This window comes from Salmo salar, unplaced genomic scaffold (assembly GCF_965601325.2).
Source record: "Salmo salar unplaced genomic scaffold, fSalSal1 ptg000306l, whole genome shotgun sequence".
Classification (NCBI taxonomy): domain Eukaryota; kingdom Metazoa; phylum Chordata; class Actinopteri; order Salmoniformes; family Salmonidae; genus Salmo; species Salmo salar.
The window spans coordinates 746,714-764,781 of record NW_027675347.1 but is presented as its reverse complement, the minus strand read 5'-3'; the positions used below and the strand labels follow the sequence as shown (position 1 = coordinate 764,781).

At 39.8% G+C, this 18,068-nt stretch overlaps 1 protein-coding gene across 1 annotated transcript; it reads left to right on the top strand.

The window, feature by feature from the left end:
• Positions 1-2,195: 2,195 nt before the first annotated feature.
• LOC145875661 (uncharacterized) lies at positions 2,196-3,185 on the top strand. Its single transcript, XM_082971499.1, has one exon. The coding sequence runs from the start codon at positions 2,196-2,198 to the stop codon at positions 3,174-3,176; it is 981 nt and encodes a 326-aa protein (XP_082827625.1). The 3' UTR covers positions 3,177-3,185.
• Positions 3,186-18,068: the final 14,883 nt, after the last annotated feature.

Sequence of the window (18,068 nt, the reverse complement as noted above, 5' to 3'; positions counted from 1 at the left end):
ACTTCCTGGATGTATTTTTCTCAGGTTTTCGCCCGTCATATCAGTTCTGTTATACTCACAGACATTATTTTAACAGTTTTGGAAACTTTAGAGTGTTTTCTATCCAAATCTACTAAGTTTACTTTGGCACGCTTTTCATCCAGAGGTGAAAACAGTGCCCCCTACCCTAGTGAGGTTAACACCCCGGCCGTCCTACAATTCAAGCTCGATGCCCTCAATCTCACACAAATTATCAAGGAACCCACCAGGTACAACCCCTAAATCTGTAAACATGGGCACCCTCATAGATATTATCCTGACCAACTTGCCCTCCAAATACACCTCTGCTGTTTTCAATCAGGATCTCAGAGATTACTGCCTCATCGCCTGCATCCGTTATGGGTTTGCGGTCAAACGGCCACCCCTCATCACTGTCAAATGCTCCCTAGAACACTTCTGCGAGCAGGCCTTTCTAATCGACCTGGTATACATATTCGTCGCCAAACCCACTGGCTCCAGGTCATCTATAAGTCTTTGCTAGGCCGACTTCACTCAGCTCACTGGTCACCATAGCAACACCCACCCATAGCACGCGCTCCAGGAGGTATATCTCACTGGTCATCCCCAAAGCCAACACCTACTTTGGCCGCATTTCCTTCCAGTTCTCTGCTGCCAATGACTGGAACGAATTGCAAAAATCGCTGGAGTTGGAGACTTATATCTCCCTCACTAACTTTAAGCATCAGCTATCTGAGCAGCTTACCGATCGCTGCAGCTGTACACAGCCCATCTGTAAATTGCCCATCTGTAAATAGCCCACTCTACTGCCTACCTCATCCCCATGTTTTTATTTACGTTTTTTTGCTCTTTTGCACACCAGTATTTCTACTTGAACATCTATCACTCCAGTGTTAAATTGTAATTACTTAACTACTATGGTCTATTTATTGCCTTGCCTCCGTACTTCATTTGCACACACTGTATATAGATTTTTGTATTGTGTTATTGACTGTTCGTTTGTTTATCCAACGTGTAACTCTGTTTTTTTTTGTCGCTCTGCTTTGCTTTATCTTGGCCAGGTTGCAGTTGTAAATGAGAACTTGTTCTCAACTAGCCTACCTGGTTAAATAAAGGTGAAATACATTTTTTTTTTTTTTATCTTAGCTTTATTGACAACACTCAAATGGATACTGTCATTAACGCAGTTCTTCAATAATTACACATAATTCTAAATACTGTAGCTGTTTAGTTAGTCACATGTTCAACTATCATCAGCTGATCCAGGAAATCATTTTCTGAATGACAGTCACATGACAAACATCAGGACATGCAACAACAACCAAAGTGCTTCTTCATTCATTACTCTGGTAAAGACAGTTATGCCGTGCTCCACGTTGGATCCAACATCCCTAACAAATTGATGTTTATAATGTGTTATTGTCTGCTTGATTTACTGTAGGGTCTCGTTAGTCCGTTTGGAAACGGAGATACTTAGCTCATAATGTGTAGAGAACTGTTCCTTGATGGATAGGCTATTGTTCAACACACAGAGCTATTTTCCTATATTTGTTGTTAGGTGAAGTTATGGGTCCTACAGTAGGTCTATGTTATTGTTAGGTGAAGTTATGGGTCCTACAGTAGGTCTATGTTGTTGTTGTTAGGTGAAGTTATGGGTCCTACAGTAGGTCTATGTTATTGTTATGTGAAGTTATGGGTCCTACAGTAGGTCTATGTTATTGTTAGGTGAAGTTATGGGTCCAACAGTAGGTCTATATTTGTTGTTAGGTGAAGTTATGGGCCAAGTTGGCAAACAGTGTACAAACCCTCATTGTCAGGCTGATGGAAAAGCCAAAGAGCATTTTACTGGTTGAAGTGTTTTTTAAGTACAAAGCGGTTGATTTGCGATGACGACACAAACATTATATTAAGCAGGAGATTCAAGCGAGCCTGACAATTATAATCCAAAGTAGTGTGAAATGAACTCATAAGCAACCTGGAAATGGAGGTTACTCCCCTGAGTTTTCCCCCATTCACATTCAGAATACATTGTGAAAAACTAAAATCATAGAAAAGGGCCTGCAATCTTAGATGTTACTACTAATGTGAAAACAAGACAAAATATGACTATTGTTGCTCATTTTAAGACAAATGTCAAGTAATCATTACATTCATTACAGATGTCAATTGTTGTTCAACATCATGGCTACGGTGTTGGCATGACCTTTTACAGTGGATTTCTGCTGTTGTGGGCCTTTAACCATCTGTATGACTTTGTCATTCACACAGGAGAGAGACGTGACTATCGTGGATCCTCTGGGGAGCCTCAACAACCTCATGATGCTGATGAGGCAGAGAAGAGTCTCTCCAGATCAGAACTCCTCAAGAAACACCAGCAGAGACCCACAGGGAAGATAATTAACCTCTCTGACTGTGGGAAGAGATTCACCTCATCAGGCATTAAAATTCATCGGAGAAGCCACACAGTAGAGAAAGCTTATTGCTGTACTCAATGTGGGAAGAGTTTTGATACATCTAGCCATCTTATTGTACACCAAAGAACACACACAGGAGAGAAATCTTATAGCTGTGATGAATGTGGGAAGAGTTTTACTCGTTCAACCAGCCTGAAATTACACCAGAGAACACACACAGGAGAGAAACCTTTTAGCTGTGATCAATGTGGGAAGAGTTTTACTCATCGAAGCAGCCTGATATCACACCAGAGAATACACACAGGAGAGAAATCGTATATCTGTGATGAGTGTGGGAAGAGTTTTACTTGCTTGCGCAATCTGACTCTTCACCAGAGAACACACACAGGAGAGAAACCCTATAGCTGTACTCGATGTGGGAAGTTTTTTTTTAAATCTAACCATCTGACGATACACCAAAGAAGACACACAGGAGAGAAACCCTATAGCTGTACTCAATGTGGGAAGAGTTTTGTTCAATCTGGAGAACTGAAGATGCACCAGAGAAGACACACAGGAGAGAAACCCTATAGCTGTACTCGATGTGGCAAGAGTTTTGTTCAATCTGGCAAACTGAAGATACACCAAAGAACACACACGGGAGAAAAACCTTATAGCTGTGGACAATGTGGGAAGAGGTTTGCTGCATCTAGCACTCTGACTCAACACCAGAGAACACACACAGGAGAGAAACCTTATAGCTGTGTCAGCTACATTTTGGAGTGATGCATTTAAATTTACGGGTCGCTAAACAAAGGAACACAACACTTATTTGTCATAACTCATCGATATCATGTTGAAATCATTTGTGCGAGAGGAGGGAGATGAGGTTGCACGTCCTGTTAAAACTAACAGCTCAAAAACCACACAGAATCTGGGAATAATGTGTACATCCCTGGTTAGAGGACAATTTGTAGAAAACAGCCAGATACATTTTGATTGAAGTGCGTCACCAACGTGGTAAGTGTAACACAACTCTTTTTGTGTTAGTCACTTTTTGTTAAATCACATAAATAGTAATTCTTACATTTCAGAGCCTGGATTTTCCCCCTGAGGCTAATATCCATATCATGTTGAAATCAATAGAACAGGGGACAAACATTTAGGGTTCTACATTGTGACATCACTAAAATACTCCTACTACAATGTTAAAACATTCTACATTGTGACATCATTAAAATACTCCTACAATGTTAAAACATTCTACATTGTGACATTAATTCACTGATATCATGAAACAACTCATTCATGTATTTTCTGATGTTTGATCAGATGTCTTTTACCGGAGAATCTCTTGTCACACTGATCACAGCTATAAGATTTCTCTCCTGTGTGTATTCTCTGGTGTCGAGTCAGACAGCCAGATGCAGCAAAACTCTTCCCACATTGACCACAGCTATAAGATTTCTCTCCTGTGTGTCTTCTCTGGTGTCGAGTCAGAGAGCAGGATGCAGCAAAACTCTTCCCACATTGATCACAGCTATAAAGTTTGTCTCCTGTGTGTGTTCTTTGGTGTAGAGTAAGATAGCCAGATGTAGTAAAACTCTTCCCACATTGACCACAGCTAAAAGATTTCTCTCCTGTGTGTCTTCTCTGGTGTAGAGTCAGAGAGCCAGATGTAGTAAAACTCTTCCCACATTGAATACAGCTATAAGGTTTCTCTCCTGTGTGTGTTCTCTGGTGTAATATCAGGCTGTCTGACCGAGTAAAACTCTTCCCACATTGATTACAGCTATAAGATTTCTCTCCTGTGTGTATTCGCTGGTGTCTAGTCAGATGGCAAGATGAAATATAAGTCTTCCCACATTGATCACAGCTATAAGATTTCTCTCCTGTGTGTGTTCTCTGGTGTAGAGTCAGAGAGAAAAATGTAGTAAAACTCCTCCCACATTGATCACAGCTGTAAGGGTTCTCTCCAGTGTGAATTCTCAGGTGTACTTTTAGTGCTTTTAATCTTAAGTAACTCTTCCCACAATCAAAACAGTGGTGAGATTTCTCTCCCGTGTGTGTTCGCTGGTGTATTTTAAGTTCTGATGAAGAATTGCAATGTTTTCCACAGTCAGAGCAGCAGATAGATTTCTTCCCTGTCGGTCTCTGCTGGTGTTTCTTGAGGTGACAGAATCTGGACAGGCTCTTCTCTGACTCGTTAGCATCATGATGTTGAGACTCCCCAGAGGATCCATGATAGTCACGTCTCTCTCCTGTGTGAACAAGTCAGACAGATAGTTAAAGGCTCACAACAGCAGAACTCCACTGAAAAAGGTGATGCCAACAGCGTAGCCATGACACTGTACAACAATTGACATCTGTAATGAATGTTAAAATTACTTGACAATTGTCTTAAGACAGTCAAGTGAGCAACAATAGTCATATTTAGTCTTGTTTTCACATTAGTAGTAACTAGAAATAAGTAAAAGGTGTTGAACTCCTAAGCAGTGTGCCAGGCCACTTTTGTTCTCAAATATAGGCACCTTTCTGTGTTTGCTAAAATTGCGACAAGGGCGATGTGCACACAATTTGATTGCAGAAACACCTCCCTGCTAATGCAGAAACCGCTAGTTATGGATGTAGTATATCTGCCTGGAGAAAAAATGGTGAGCAAGTGGCCTAAGCTGTGCCATTAGAGATTCTGCGTTCGAGTCCAAGCTCTGTTGCAGCCGGCCGCGACCGGGAGGCCCATGGGGTGACGCACAATTGGCCCACCGTCGTCCGGGTTAGGGGAGGGTTTGGCCGGCAGGGATATCCTTGTCTCATCGCGCACTAGCAACTCATGTGGCGGGCCGGGCGCAGTGCACACTGACCAGGTCGCCAGGTGTACGGTGTTTCCTCCGACACATTGGTGCTGATGGCTTCCGGGTTGGATGGGCATTGTGTCAAGAAGCAGCGCGGCTAGGTTGGGTTGTGTTTCAGAGGACGCATGGCTCTCGACCTTCGCCTCTCCAGAGTCCGTATGGGAGTTGCAGCGATGAGACAAGACTGTATGTACCAATTTGGGAGAAAAAAGGGGTGAAAAAAATATATCTATTTAAAAAATGGTGAGCAAAGATTAGTTTTCACAATGTATTCTGAATATTACAGCACTAGATCAGGAGTGCTACTCAAGGAAACTCACATTAAGCTCTGTGTCTATTCACTACTTCACCACCGTGGGGAAAACTCAGGGGAGTTCTCATAGGCTGACAGCAAATAAAGCCTCCGTTTCCAGGTTGATTATGATTATTATTATTATCATTTGACACTACTTTGGATTATAATTGTAAGGCTCGTTTGAATGTCCTGATTTAATATAATGTTTGTGTTATTGTCGAAAATGTACTACTTTATATTTAAAAACGACTTCAACCAGTAAAATGATCATTGGCCAGTTTACCATCAGCCTGACATCAGCCTGACAATGAGATTTTGTCCACTAAGTGTATGCCAAAATGGTCTATAATCTCACCTAACAATAACATAGACCTACTGTAGGACCCATAACTTCACCTAACAACAACATAGACCTAGGACTATAAATCATTTAATATTTTAGGTGAAACAAGGAGACTAAAATGTCTTTGTCATGACAATTCATAACCTGATCACCAGATAATTTTGTGAATAATCCCACTAGGCTATTCTGTAATGTGTTGTCATTCTAAATGTCCTGAATAAAGGCAAATAGCTCTCTGTGTTGTACAATAGCCTATCCATCAAGGAACATTTCTCTACACATTATGAGCTAAGTATCTCCGTTTCCAAACGAGACCCTACTGTAAATCAAGTAGACAATAACACATTATAAATATCGATTTGTTTGGGATGTTGGATCCAACGTGGAGCACGGCATAACTGTCTTTACCGGTGTAATGAATGAAGAAGTACATTTGACTGGCATGCAGAAAATTATTTCCTGGATCAGCTGATGATAGTTGAACATGTGACTGTAACTAAACAGCTACAGTATTAAGTATTATGCGTAATTATTTAAGAACCGCATTAATGACAGTATCCATTTGGGTGTTGTCAATAAAGTTAAGGTGACTCTCTGTTAGAACCATTGGATTTAGTAAACTGAAATTATTTAGGATTTCTGTGCCCATGAAAACTGTTTTCCCAGCGTAATATAAGGAGACAATAAATGTTACGTAGTTAGAGAGCATTTCAGAGATCTGAATACAAAAAACTGTCCCACAGCAAGATCCAGTATTTAAGTTAAAGTTCATCATATGACAAGCTTAACGTTATGACTATAACTACTGTTCCCTGAAGGAGGGAAACTAGGTACAACATACTATTAAATCCACACGTTATGACTATAACTACTGTTCCCTGAAGGAGGGGAACTAGGTACAACATACTATTAAATCCATGCCTCGCTGGGAGCCCCGCCTTCCACAGGTGATGAGCGTGAGACTCGGATATATTCCTTAAATGATTTAATCCTTAAATTTAATACCTCACTTCACCGACCCAGGAAGTGGCGGAGCCAAACAGGTGTTGTAACTCGTTCATAACTGGCACGCAGATCGGTAGAAATGGTAAGATAAATTGGCACTTCAAACGGAAATGGAAAAAGTTTGCCTATTTTACCAAAAACTTCAGGAGCATAACGTCAGAATTAACGAAGGCCAGCAGCAGGTGGGGAATTGGTTATTTTCTTCTGGTTATATTGACCTCTGGCTTCCTCAAGTCATTTGTGTGTGTTAATTATTTAATCAAACGCTTGAAGCATCAGTTCAGTTCAAGTTCTGCACATACAGTTGATTTTATTAAACACATGGGGTGTGTCCATATGGAAAAATACACGTCATAACATTTCAACCAATCAATTGGTAGAAAGAAAATAAAAAAAAATTAAAATCTGCCCTAGAACATACAACATACATGCAATCAGACCCCTTTTTACACATTTGGTTATTATAAAAATGTTTTCTTTTTTCAATTATCAATTTTCAGACAATACCTCATAAAGACATCACAATACCCCATAAAAGTGAGAAAAAAAGTTTAGAAATGCTTGTGTATATATATATATATATATATATATATATATCTCTAGGTCATGCCAGTAGGCTACAGTAGGTTGTATCTCTCTAGGTCATGCCAGTAGGTTACAGTAGGTTGTATCTCTCTAGGTCATGCCAGTAGGTTACATCTCTCTAGGTCATGCCAGTAGGTTACAGTAGGTTGTATCTCTCTAGGTCATGCCAGTAGGCTACAGTAGGTTGTATCTCTCTAGGTCATGCCAGTAGGTTACAGTAGGTTGTATCTCTCTAGGTCATGCCAGAAAGCTACAGTAGGTTGTAACTCTCTAGGTCATGCCAGTAGGTTACAGTAGGTTGTATCTCTCTAGGTCATGCCAGTAGGCTACAGTAGGTTGTATCTCTCTAGGTCATGCCAGTAGGTTACAGTAGGTTGTATCTCTCTAGGTCATGCCAGTAGGTTGTAACTCTCTAGGTCATGCCAGTAGGTTACAGTAGGTTGTATCTCTCTAGGTCATGCCAGTAGGTTACAGTAGGTTGTATCTCTAGGTCATGCCAGTAGGTTACAGTAGATTGTATCTCTCTAGGTCATGCCAGTAGGCTACAGTAGGTTGTATCTCTCTAGGTCATGCCAGTAGGTTACAGTAGGTTGTATCTCTGTAGGTCATGCCAGTAGGTAACAGTAGGTTGTAACTCTCTAGGACATGCCAGTATGTTACAGTAGGTTGTAACTCTCTAGGTCATGCCAGTAGGCTACAGTAGGTTGTATCTCTCTAGGTCATGCCAGTAGGTTGTATCTCTCTAGGTCATGCCAGTAGGCTACAGTAGGTTGTAACTCTCTAGGTCATGCCAGTAGGTTACAGTAGGTTGTATCTCTCTAGGTCATGCCAGTAGGTTGTATCTCTGTAGGTCATGCCAGTAGATTACAGTAGGTTGTATCTCTCTAGGTCATGCCAGTAGGTTACAGTAGGTTGTATCTCTCTAGGTCATGCCAGTAGGTTACAGTAGGTTGTATCTCTCTAGGTCATGCCAGTAGGTTACAGTTGGTTGTATCTCTCTAGGTCATGCCAGTAGGTTGTAACTCTCTAGGTCATGCCAGTAGGTTGTAACTCTCTAGGTCATGCCAGTAGGCTCCAGTAGGTTGGGTCTCTCTAGGTCATGCCAGTAGGCTACAGTATGTTGTAACTCTCTAGGTCATGCCAGTAGGTTACAGTAGGTTGTATCTCTCTAGGTCATGCCAGTAGGTTACAGTTGGTTGTATCCAAGTGGAAACAATTATCAACCCAATGTGGAAAGTGTTGAATTTGGTCAACAACAAAATGAATGGCGTATTTGCTACGTGAGGTTTACTTGATCTAACAGAAGTTTCGTAATGATTAAGTTGTTATGTGGACACGTGACATACCGACAACTTTGATAAAACACTATAGGAGTTGTCTCCAGATCGCTATGCATATTCATGCTAGTAGCTTAGCATCTCTCTCCATTGAATACAGGCGGTTGACGACATAGAATATAAACAATAGATTACAATAATAAGTTGTATCCACCAATCCAAAGACAGGATAGGCGGGAGATAGACAACCCACAGTGCTGCTTTGTGGACAACGACTCCCCTTGTCAGGACGGAGAGACATCTTGTCAGTATATCCATAATCTTTGGTGTAGCCAACCCAACTCTCACATGGCTCTATTGGGGGGCACTGTGTGTAGTAAAACATCACTACATTAAAATCACTACATGCCGTGGCCCCCCAGTCTGCGGTCAGCAGATAGACCCTCCTCAAATATATATGTTAAGTCACTTTTTGGAAACGGAACGGAGAAAACAAGGGGTAGCTTGTCTCTACGCCGTCTGATTCTAGACATATCAGTCATCATCCCAGGGCCCTCCGTTGAAGAGGTATTGACGAGCCAACTCCGAATATCCAAAGTTAAAAACGAATTGAAGGCGGTACTTACTGGTGTTAATCAGATCTCCTTTCTCCTCCTCTTCATCTTTCAATGTGACAGTAATCTCTCCTTCCTTCTTCACTCCAAAAACAGCATCATCCTCTTCTTCCTCTTGTTTAACTGAAACGTTTTTCTCTTCATCTTTCACTGTAACAGCCTCACCCTCTACTTCTTGTTTTACTGTAACATCCTCCTCTTCCTCTTCCTCCTCTTCTTTTACTGTAACATCCTCCTCCTCTTTCACTCTGAACGCGTCTTCCTCTTCTTTCACTGAAACGTCTTTCTCTTCTTCTTTCACGGTAACAGCCTCACCCTCTACTTCTTGTTGTATTGAAACAGCCTCCTCTTCCTCCTCCTCTTTGACGAGAGCTTCTTTCTCCGTCCAGCAGACCTCTTCTTTAGCAGGAGGAGAGTAGCTCAGTGACCGCATGGTTGGGAATGTTAGCTAGCTAGGCTAATGCTAACTTAACCAGCCCGCTAGCTGAATAATAACAAAAACACCGTAAATATGAAATTAAAACGGATAACTAACTAGACGACAGAAGTGGGTTTAAAACACAGTGCCTAATATACACTAAAGCATCTAAAGAGCTTTATTGTTCGGCTATTTTGTCTAGCAAGCTACCGAGGTGGCTGAGTAACTGTTTGCTGTTGAAAGAAGAGTTCCGTCCACTAAATTATACGTCACACCAACAGCATTACCTTAAATTCCCACACCGCCATCTGCTGACTGGAGTGGGTAACGCAGTTGAGTAAAATGATTATTTTATTGTCAGACAAAAAGTTAAAGTGTAGGAAGCATGAGTTTTTACTCACCAGCGTAACAACACAGTGTGGTTAAAGACCTAGTAAGCTAGTTGTAGTCACGATATGGTTACCTATAAGTACAAACAGTTATGTTTTTGCATTATTACAAATGTATTAACTTATTTCGGGAAATCTTCTAAACTACCCACAATGCACTATTTCCCAACGTCATATGTATTATGAACTCTATGCTACCGAGTTTGTATGCCAGTATAACGGTGTAATGAAGTTACATTTTAAAAAATGTATTTAACCTTTATTTAAACAGGCAAACCAGCTAAAGACAAATTATTATTTACAATGACGGCCAAACCCCTGCCAAACCCTAACCCAGACGATGCTGGGCCACTGTGCGCTGCCCTATGGGACTCCCAATCCGGCCTGTTATGATATAGCCTAGTTTTGAACCAGGGTCTGTAGTGACACCTCTAGCACTGAGATGCAGTACCTAAAATCGCTGTTCGTGTGTTTACATTACAGTCAGTGATAAAGGATGTGATTCTGGGTAACCCAATGTGATTCTGGGTAACCCACAGGAGATTTTTGGAGAAATTGGAAATTGAGTGGTCCTGGGATAGAAATGTATAAAGTTGACATTACATCATAAAATCCACCTATTACATCATAAATTAGCAATTTATGTTTTAGTAACTTCTGTTGTTGGTTTGGCGTCAAATAACCTTTCTTTATATGTAATTTGCCGAATCTCAGTTTTCCATGTGGGTTTTATGCTAAAGTTCCCTCTTTCAAGTTGGTAGCAAACTGGAAAATGCATCATATTCAGAATGCTATTTATATCCTGTCACTACTGATCATTCATCCACACTGCATCTTCTTTAGGAGTGCTATTTATATCCTGATCATTCATCCACACTGCATCTTCTTTAGGAGTGCTATTTATATCCTGATCATTCATCCACACTGCATCTTCTTTAGGAGTGCTATTTATATCCTGATCATTCATCCACACTGCATCTTCTTTAGGAGTGCTATTTATATCCTGATCATTCATCCACACTGCATCTTCTTTAGGAGTGCTATTTATATCCTGATCATTCATCCACACTGCATCTTCTTTAGGAGTGCTATTTATATCCTGATCATTCATCCACACTGCATCTTCTATAGGAGTGCTATTTATATCCTGATCATTCATCCACACTGCATCTTCTATAGGAGTGCTATTTATAACCTGTCATTACTGTTCATTCATCCTCACTGCATCTTCTTTAGGAGTGCTATTTATATCCTGATCATTCATCCTCACTGCATCTTCTTTAGGAGTGCTATTTATATCCTGATCATTCATCCACACTGCATCTTCTATAGGAGTGCTATTTATATCCTGATCATTCATCCACACTGCATCTTCTTTAGGAGTGCTATTTATATCCTGTCGCTACTGATCATTCATCCACACTGCATCTTCTATAGGAGTGCTATTTATATCCTGATCATTCATCCACACTGCATCTTCTATAGGAGTGCTATTTATAACCTGTCATTACTGTTCATTCATCCTCACTGCATCTTCTTTAGGAGTGCTATTTATATCCTGATCATTCATCCTCACTGCATCTTCTTTAGGAGTGCTATTTATATCCTGATCATTCATCCACACTGCATCTTCTATAGGAGTGCTATTTATATCCTGATCATTCATCCACACTGCATCTTCTTTAGGAGTGCTATTTATATCCTGTCACTACTGATCATTCATCCACACTGCATCTTCTATAGGAGTGCTATTTATATCCTGTCGACTACTGATCATTCATCCACACTGTGTGTCTCATCAATGCAGGTAATTTATGACATGTATAAAGTATGTGTTTTATAAACTCATGAACACCAGCCAGTTTATCAGCCCGGTTCTGTTAGTTTAGGTGGATTATACTTCTTCACCACCAGAGGGGGACATTGAGTAATATTTCAGGTTAATTTGATATATTTTGATACTAAAATGGATGACAGTTTATTCTGTTGTGAATATGAGATTACACATGGAAACTATGTATTTATTTTATTATAGTAAATTAGGAATTATTAGGAACTGTTAAATCCACTATATGATCATAATAACTTTGACAGACATCTTGATTGTTTTTTGTTAGTATATTATAGGGCAGATTTATGGAGAATTGCTGTGGGAGTGCTATTTATATCCCGTCACTACTGATCATTCATCCATACTGTGTGTGTCCCATCATTGCAGCTTTGGAAATAAATGAACTGTCCATTCATTGCTCCTTCCTGTGTTGACTCACTGACTTGAGGGACGGGAACAGGAAGGTCACACTAGGTTGATATCTAGCTCAAGCTTACAAACGTTAACCACACCTTTCCATGAACTGTGTGGTTGTGTTATCTAGAGGGAAGCCGTTAGCACGGTAGGCTCTGGTGCCTTCTTGCTGTGGGCTCAAATCGACAGAGGAAATCAACCTGCTTGCTACTTTTAGTTTTGACAACTTTTCATTAGGGATGTTATGTTTGATACCGGAGCTACGAGGGCTGCGTCCAAATCGCTAAGCAGTAAACTTCAAAGCAGTGTACCGATGCCTGTATCACTTTATCAGCAGCACGTCATCAATGGCGTCTGAAGCTTCATTTCATCAAACAACCACCTGATTGGTTTGGTATTGGGCTTGTTCGACACTGCAGGCGACTGCAGACTGACTGATCTACAAATCACCTTACATCATAAATAACTACTCATTATTATTTATAAATCAGTCAGCCAGTGACCATTTACCCACAATGCAGCATGGATTTGAAGCTCTCGAACACGGCCAGTGGTTTAGTAGATGACAAAAAGGCCACACTGCGCATGCGATTCGGTGCTCAAACCTGTTGAACCTACATTGCCGTTCAAAAGTTTGGAGTCAATTAGAAATGTCCTTGTTTTCCATGAAAACATTCATGAAATGAGTTGCATAATGAATAGTAAATATAGTCAAGACTTTGACAAGGTTTTAAATAATGATTTTTAATTGGAATAATAATTGTGTCCTTCAGACTTTGAATCCTCCATTTGCAGCAATTACAGCCTTGCAGATCTTTGGCATTCTAGTTGTCAATTTGTTGAGGTAATCTGAAGAGATTTCACCCCATGTTTCCTGAAGCACCTCCCACAAATTGGATTGGATTGATGGGCACTTCTTACGTATCATACGGTCAAGCTGCTCCCACAACAGCTCAATAGGGTTGAGATCCGGTGACTGTGCTGACCACTTCATTATAGACAGAATACCAGCTGAATGCTTCTTCCCTAAATGGAGCTGTGCTTTGGGTCATTGTCCTGGTGTAGGAGGAAGTTGGCTCCAATTAAGCGCCGTCCACAGGGTATGGCACGGCTTTGCAAAATGGAGTGATAGCCTTCCTTCTTCAAGATCCCTTTTACCCTGTATAAATCTCCCACTTTACCACCACCAAAGCACCCCAGACCATCACATTGCCTCCACCATGCTTGACAGAAGGAGTCAAGCACTCCTCCAGCATCTTTTCATTTTTTCTGGAACTCACGAATGTTCTTGTTTGTGATCCGAACACCTCAAACTTAGATTCGTCTGTCCATAACACTTTTTTCCAATCTTCCTCTGCCCAATGTCTGTGTTAGTTTGCCCATCTTAATCTTTTGCTTTTTTTTAAACGGTCTGAGATATGGATTTTTCTTTGCAACTCTGCCTAGAAAGCCAACATCCCGGAGTCGCCTCTTCACTGTTGACGTTTAGACTGGTGTTTTGCGGGTACAATTTGATTAAGCACCTAGTTGAAAACTTCTGAGGCGTCTGTTTCTCAAATTAGACACTAATGTACTTGTCCTCTTGCTCAGTTGTGCACTGGGGCCTCCTTCCATTCTGGTTAGGCCAGTTTGCGCTGTTCTGTGTAGGGAGTAGTACACAGCATTGTACGAGATCTTCAGTTTCTTGGCAATTTCTCGCATGGAATAGCCTTCATTTCTCAGAAATAGAATAGACTAACAATTTTCAGAAGAAAATGATTTGTTTCTGGCCATTTTGAGCCTGTAATCGAACTCACAAATGCTGATGCTCCAGATACTCAACTAGTCTAAAGAAGGCCAGTTTTATTGCTTCATTAATCAGAACAACAGTTTTCAGCTGTGCTAACATAATTGCAAAAGGGTTTTCTAATGATCAATTAGCCTTTTAAAATGATAAACTTGGAGAATATAAAATATAGAATATATTTTGATTTGTTTAACACTTTTTTTTGGTTACTACATGATTCCATATGAGTTATTTCATAGTTTTGATGTCTCCACTATTATTCTACAACATAGACAATAGTTAAAATAAAGAAAAAACATTGAATTTGGAGGTGTGTCCAAACAATTGACCGGTACTGAATATGCATTGTGGAGGAGAACTGATCCTAGATCTGTACAAAGGCATAACATCTACAGCAGGAACAACTGTCTGTGTTAAAAAGGCCCAGCTGGATTGAATTGCGCCATTTAAAATGACATATTTGAATGTGAAATGATTTTCGGCTAAAATATCCTGGTTGTGGGTAAAGTTTATTTATTTTATACAGTAATTTTAGCTCATCTTTATCAAGGGTATCAATAACTAGGTGCTTATTTTGATATCTAGTTATTTGACTGAATCAGAAATACAGATGTGGAGTAGATGTAGAGTTTGTTTTAAATTCTCATAAAAAATCTGAACTAATCAAACAACACTTGTTGCTCTTTGTACGTGTTGATATAATATTCATATTTAATGGAGAGGAAAAAAACGTTTCCCTAAACTGCTTTATAATGTTATAATTCAATGAAGAATAAAAATAGTTTTCCCTCCAACTGCGTTTCCTCCCTCCAGACAGCAGATGGCGATATGTGTCTTTCAGGCGATGTTTCTAGTGTGACGTGTAATCTAGTGGACGGAACTCTTCAACAACTGCAGCCACCTCGGTAGCTCGCTAGCCAACAAAGTCGGCACAATCAAGTTCTTTAGACAATTTCGTGGTTTAATTGCCATTTTGCTTTAAACATACTTATGTGGAAACAACTAGCTACCCCATTAAATTTAATATTTACGTTGTAAGTCAACTAGCTGGCTGGTTAAATTAGCACTAGTCTAGTCGCTAATGCTAACTAGCTATTATCTCCGACCATGAGTTCACTAAGCTACTCTCCTCCTGTTAAAGAAGAGGATGTCTGTTGGACGGAGAAAGAAGCTCTGGTGAAAGAGGAGGAGGAAGAGGAGGCTGTTACAATACAAAAACAAGTAGAGGGTGAGGCTGTTACAGTGAAAGAAGAAGAGAAAGACGTTACAGTGAAAGAAGAGGAAGACGTGTTAAGAGTGAAGGAGGAGGAGGATGTTACTGTGAAAGAAGAGGAGGAAGATGCAGTTTTTGGAGTGGAGGATGAAGTGAAAGAAGATGAAGACGTTTTTGGAATTAAGGCTGAAGAGGGGGAGATTACTGTCACATTAGAGGAGGACGAAGAAGAGAAGACTGGAGAACTGATTAACACCAGTAAATACAGTGAGTACTATCTAATAAAACAGGGACATTGATCTGATTAACACCAGTAAATACAGTGAGTACTATCTAATAAAACAGGGACATTGATCTGATTAACACCAGTAAATACAGTGAGTACTATCTAATAAAACAGGGACATTGATCTGATTAACACCAGTAAATACAGTGAGTACTATCTAATAAAACAGGGACATTGATCTGATTAACACCAGTAAATACAGTGAGTACTATCTAATAAAACAGGGACATTGATCTGATTAACACCAGTAAATACATTGAGTACTATCTAATAAAACAGGGACATTGATCTGATTAACACCAGTAAATACAGTGAGTACTATCTTATAAAACAGGGACATTGATCTGATTAACACCAGTAAATACAGTGAGTACTATCTAATAAAACAGGGACACAAACCATTTTGAGAACTTGTTCTCAACTGGCCTACCTGGTTAAATAAAGGTAATATATATATATATAGTAACTTTATTGACAACACCCAAATGGATACGGTCATTAATGTGGTTCTTCAATAATTACACATAATTCATAATACTGTAGCTGTTTAGTTACAGTCACATGTTCAACTATCATCAGCTGATCCAGGAAATCATTTTCTGAATGACAGTCACATGACAAACATCACGACATGCAACAACAACCAAAGTGCTTCTTCATTCATTACTCTGGTAAAGACAGTTATGCCGTTCTCCACGTTGGATCCAACATCCCTAACAAATTGATGTTTATAATGTGTTATTGTCTGCTTGATTTACTGTAGGGTCTCGTTAGTCTGTTTGGAAACAGAGATACTTAGCTCATCATGTGTAGAGAACTGTTCCTTGATGGATAGGCTATTGTACAACACACAGAGATATTTTCCTATATTTGTTGTTATGGGTCCTACAGTAGGTCTATGTTGTTGTTAGGTGAAGTTATGGGTCTTACAGTAGGTCTATGTTATTGTTAGGTGAAGTTATGGGTCCTACAGTAGGTCTATGTTATTGTTAGGTGAAGTTATGGGTCCTACAGTAGGTCTATGTTATTGTTAGGTAAAGTTATGGGTCCTACAGTAGGTCTATGTTATTGTTAGGTGAAGTTATGGGTCCTACAGTAGGTCTATGTTGTTGTTAGGTGAAGTTATGGGTCCTACAGTAGGTCTATGTTGTTGTTAGGTGAAGTTATGGGTCCTACAGTAGGTCTATGTTGTTGTTATGGGTCCTACAGTAGGTCTATGTTATTGTTATGGGTCCTAGAGGACACTATGTATGTCATGCAACAACAACCAAAGTGCTTCGTTCATTACATAGGTATGTTTGTTGTTAGGTGAAGTTATGGGCCAATTTGGCAAACAGTGTACAAACCCTCATTGTCAGGCTGATGGAAAAGCCAAAGAGCATTTTACTGGTTGAAGTGTTTTTTACGTACAAAGTGGTTGATTTGCGATGACGACACAAACATTATATTAAGCAGGACATTCAAACAAGCCTTACAATTATAATCCAAAGTAGTGTGAAATGAACTCATACGCAACCTGGAAATGGAGGTTACTCCCCTGAGTTTCCCCCATTCACATTCAGAATACATTGTGAAAAACTAAAATCTTTTCTCACCATTTTTGCTCCAGGCAGATATACTACATCCATAACTAGTGGTTTCCTCATTACCAGATATACTACATCCATAACTAGTGGTTTCCTCATTAGCAGATATACTACATCCATAACTAGTGGTTTCCTCATTACCAGATATACTACATCCATAACTAGTGGTTTCCTCATTTCCAGATATACTACATCCATAACTAGTGGTTTCCTCATTAGCAGATATACTACATCCATAACTAGTGGTTTCCTCATTACCAGATATACTACATCCATAACTAGTGGTTTCCTCATTACCAAATATACTACATCCATAACTAGTGGTTTCCTCATTAGCAGATATACTACATCCATAACTAGTGGTTTCCTCATTACCAGATACACTACATCCATAACTAGTGGTTTCCTCATTACCAGATATACTACATCCATAACTAGTGGTTTCCTCATTACCAGATACACTACATCCATAACTAGTGGTTTCCTCATTACCAGATATACTACATCCATAACTAGCGGTTTCCTCATTAGCAGGGAGGAGTTTCTGCAATCAAATTGTGTGCGCATTGCCTTCGTGCTGCAATTTTAGCAAACACAGAAAGGGACCTATATTGGAGACCAATAGTTGTCTGGCACACTGCTTAGAGTTACAACAACTTTAATAACTTATTTCTAGTTACTACTGATTTGAAAACAAGACAAAATATGATTGTTGCTAAGTTGACTGTCTTAATGGTCAAATAATTTAACAGAAGTCAATTGTTGTACAAGTTCATGGGTATGA

Excerpts from the sequence above, each read along its gene's own strand:
- LOC145875661 (XM_082971499.1), top strand. The coding sequence starts at position 2,196 with ATGACCTTTTACAGTGGATTTCTGCTGTTGTGGGCCTTTAACCATCTG.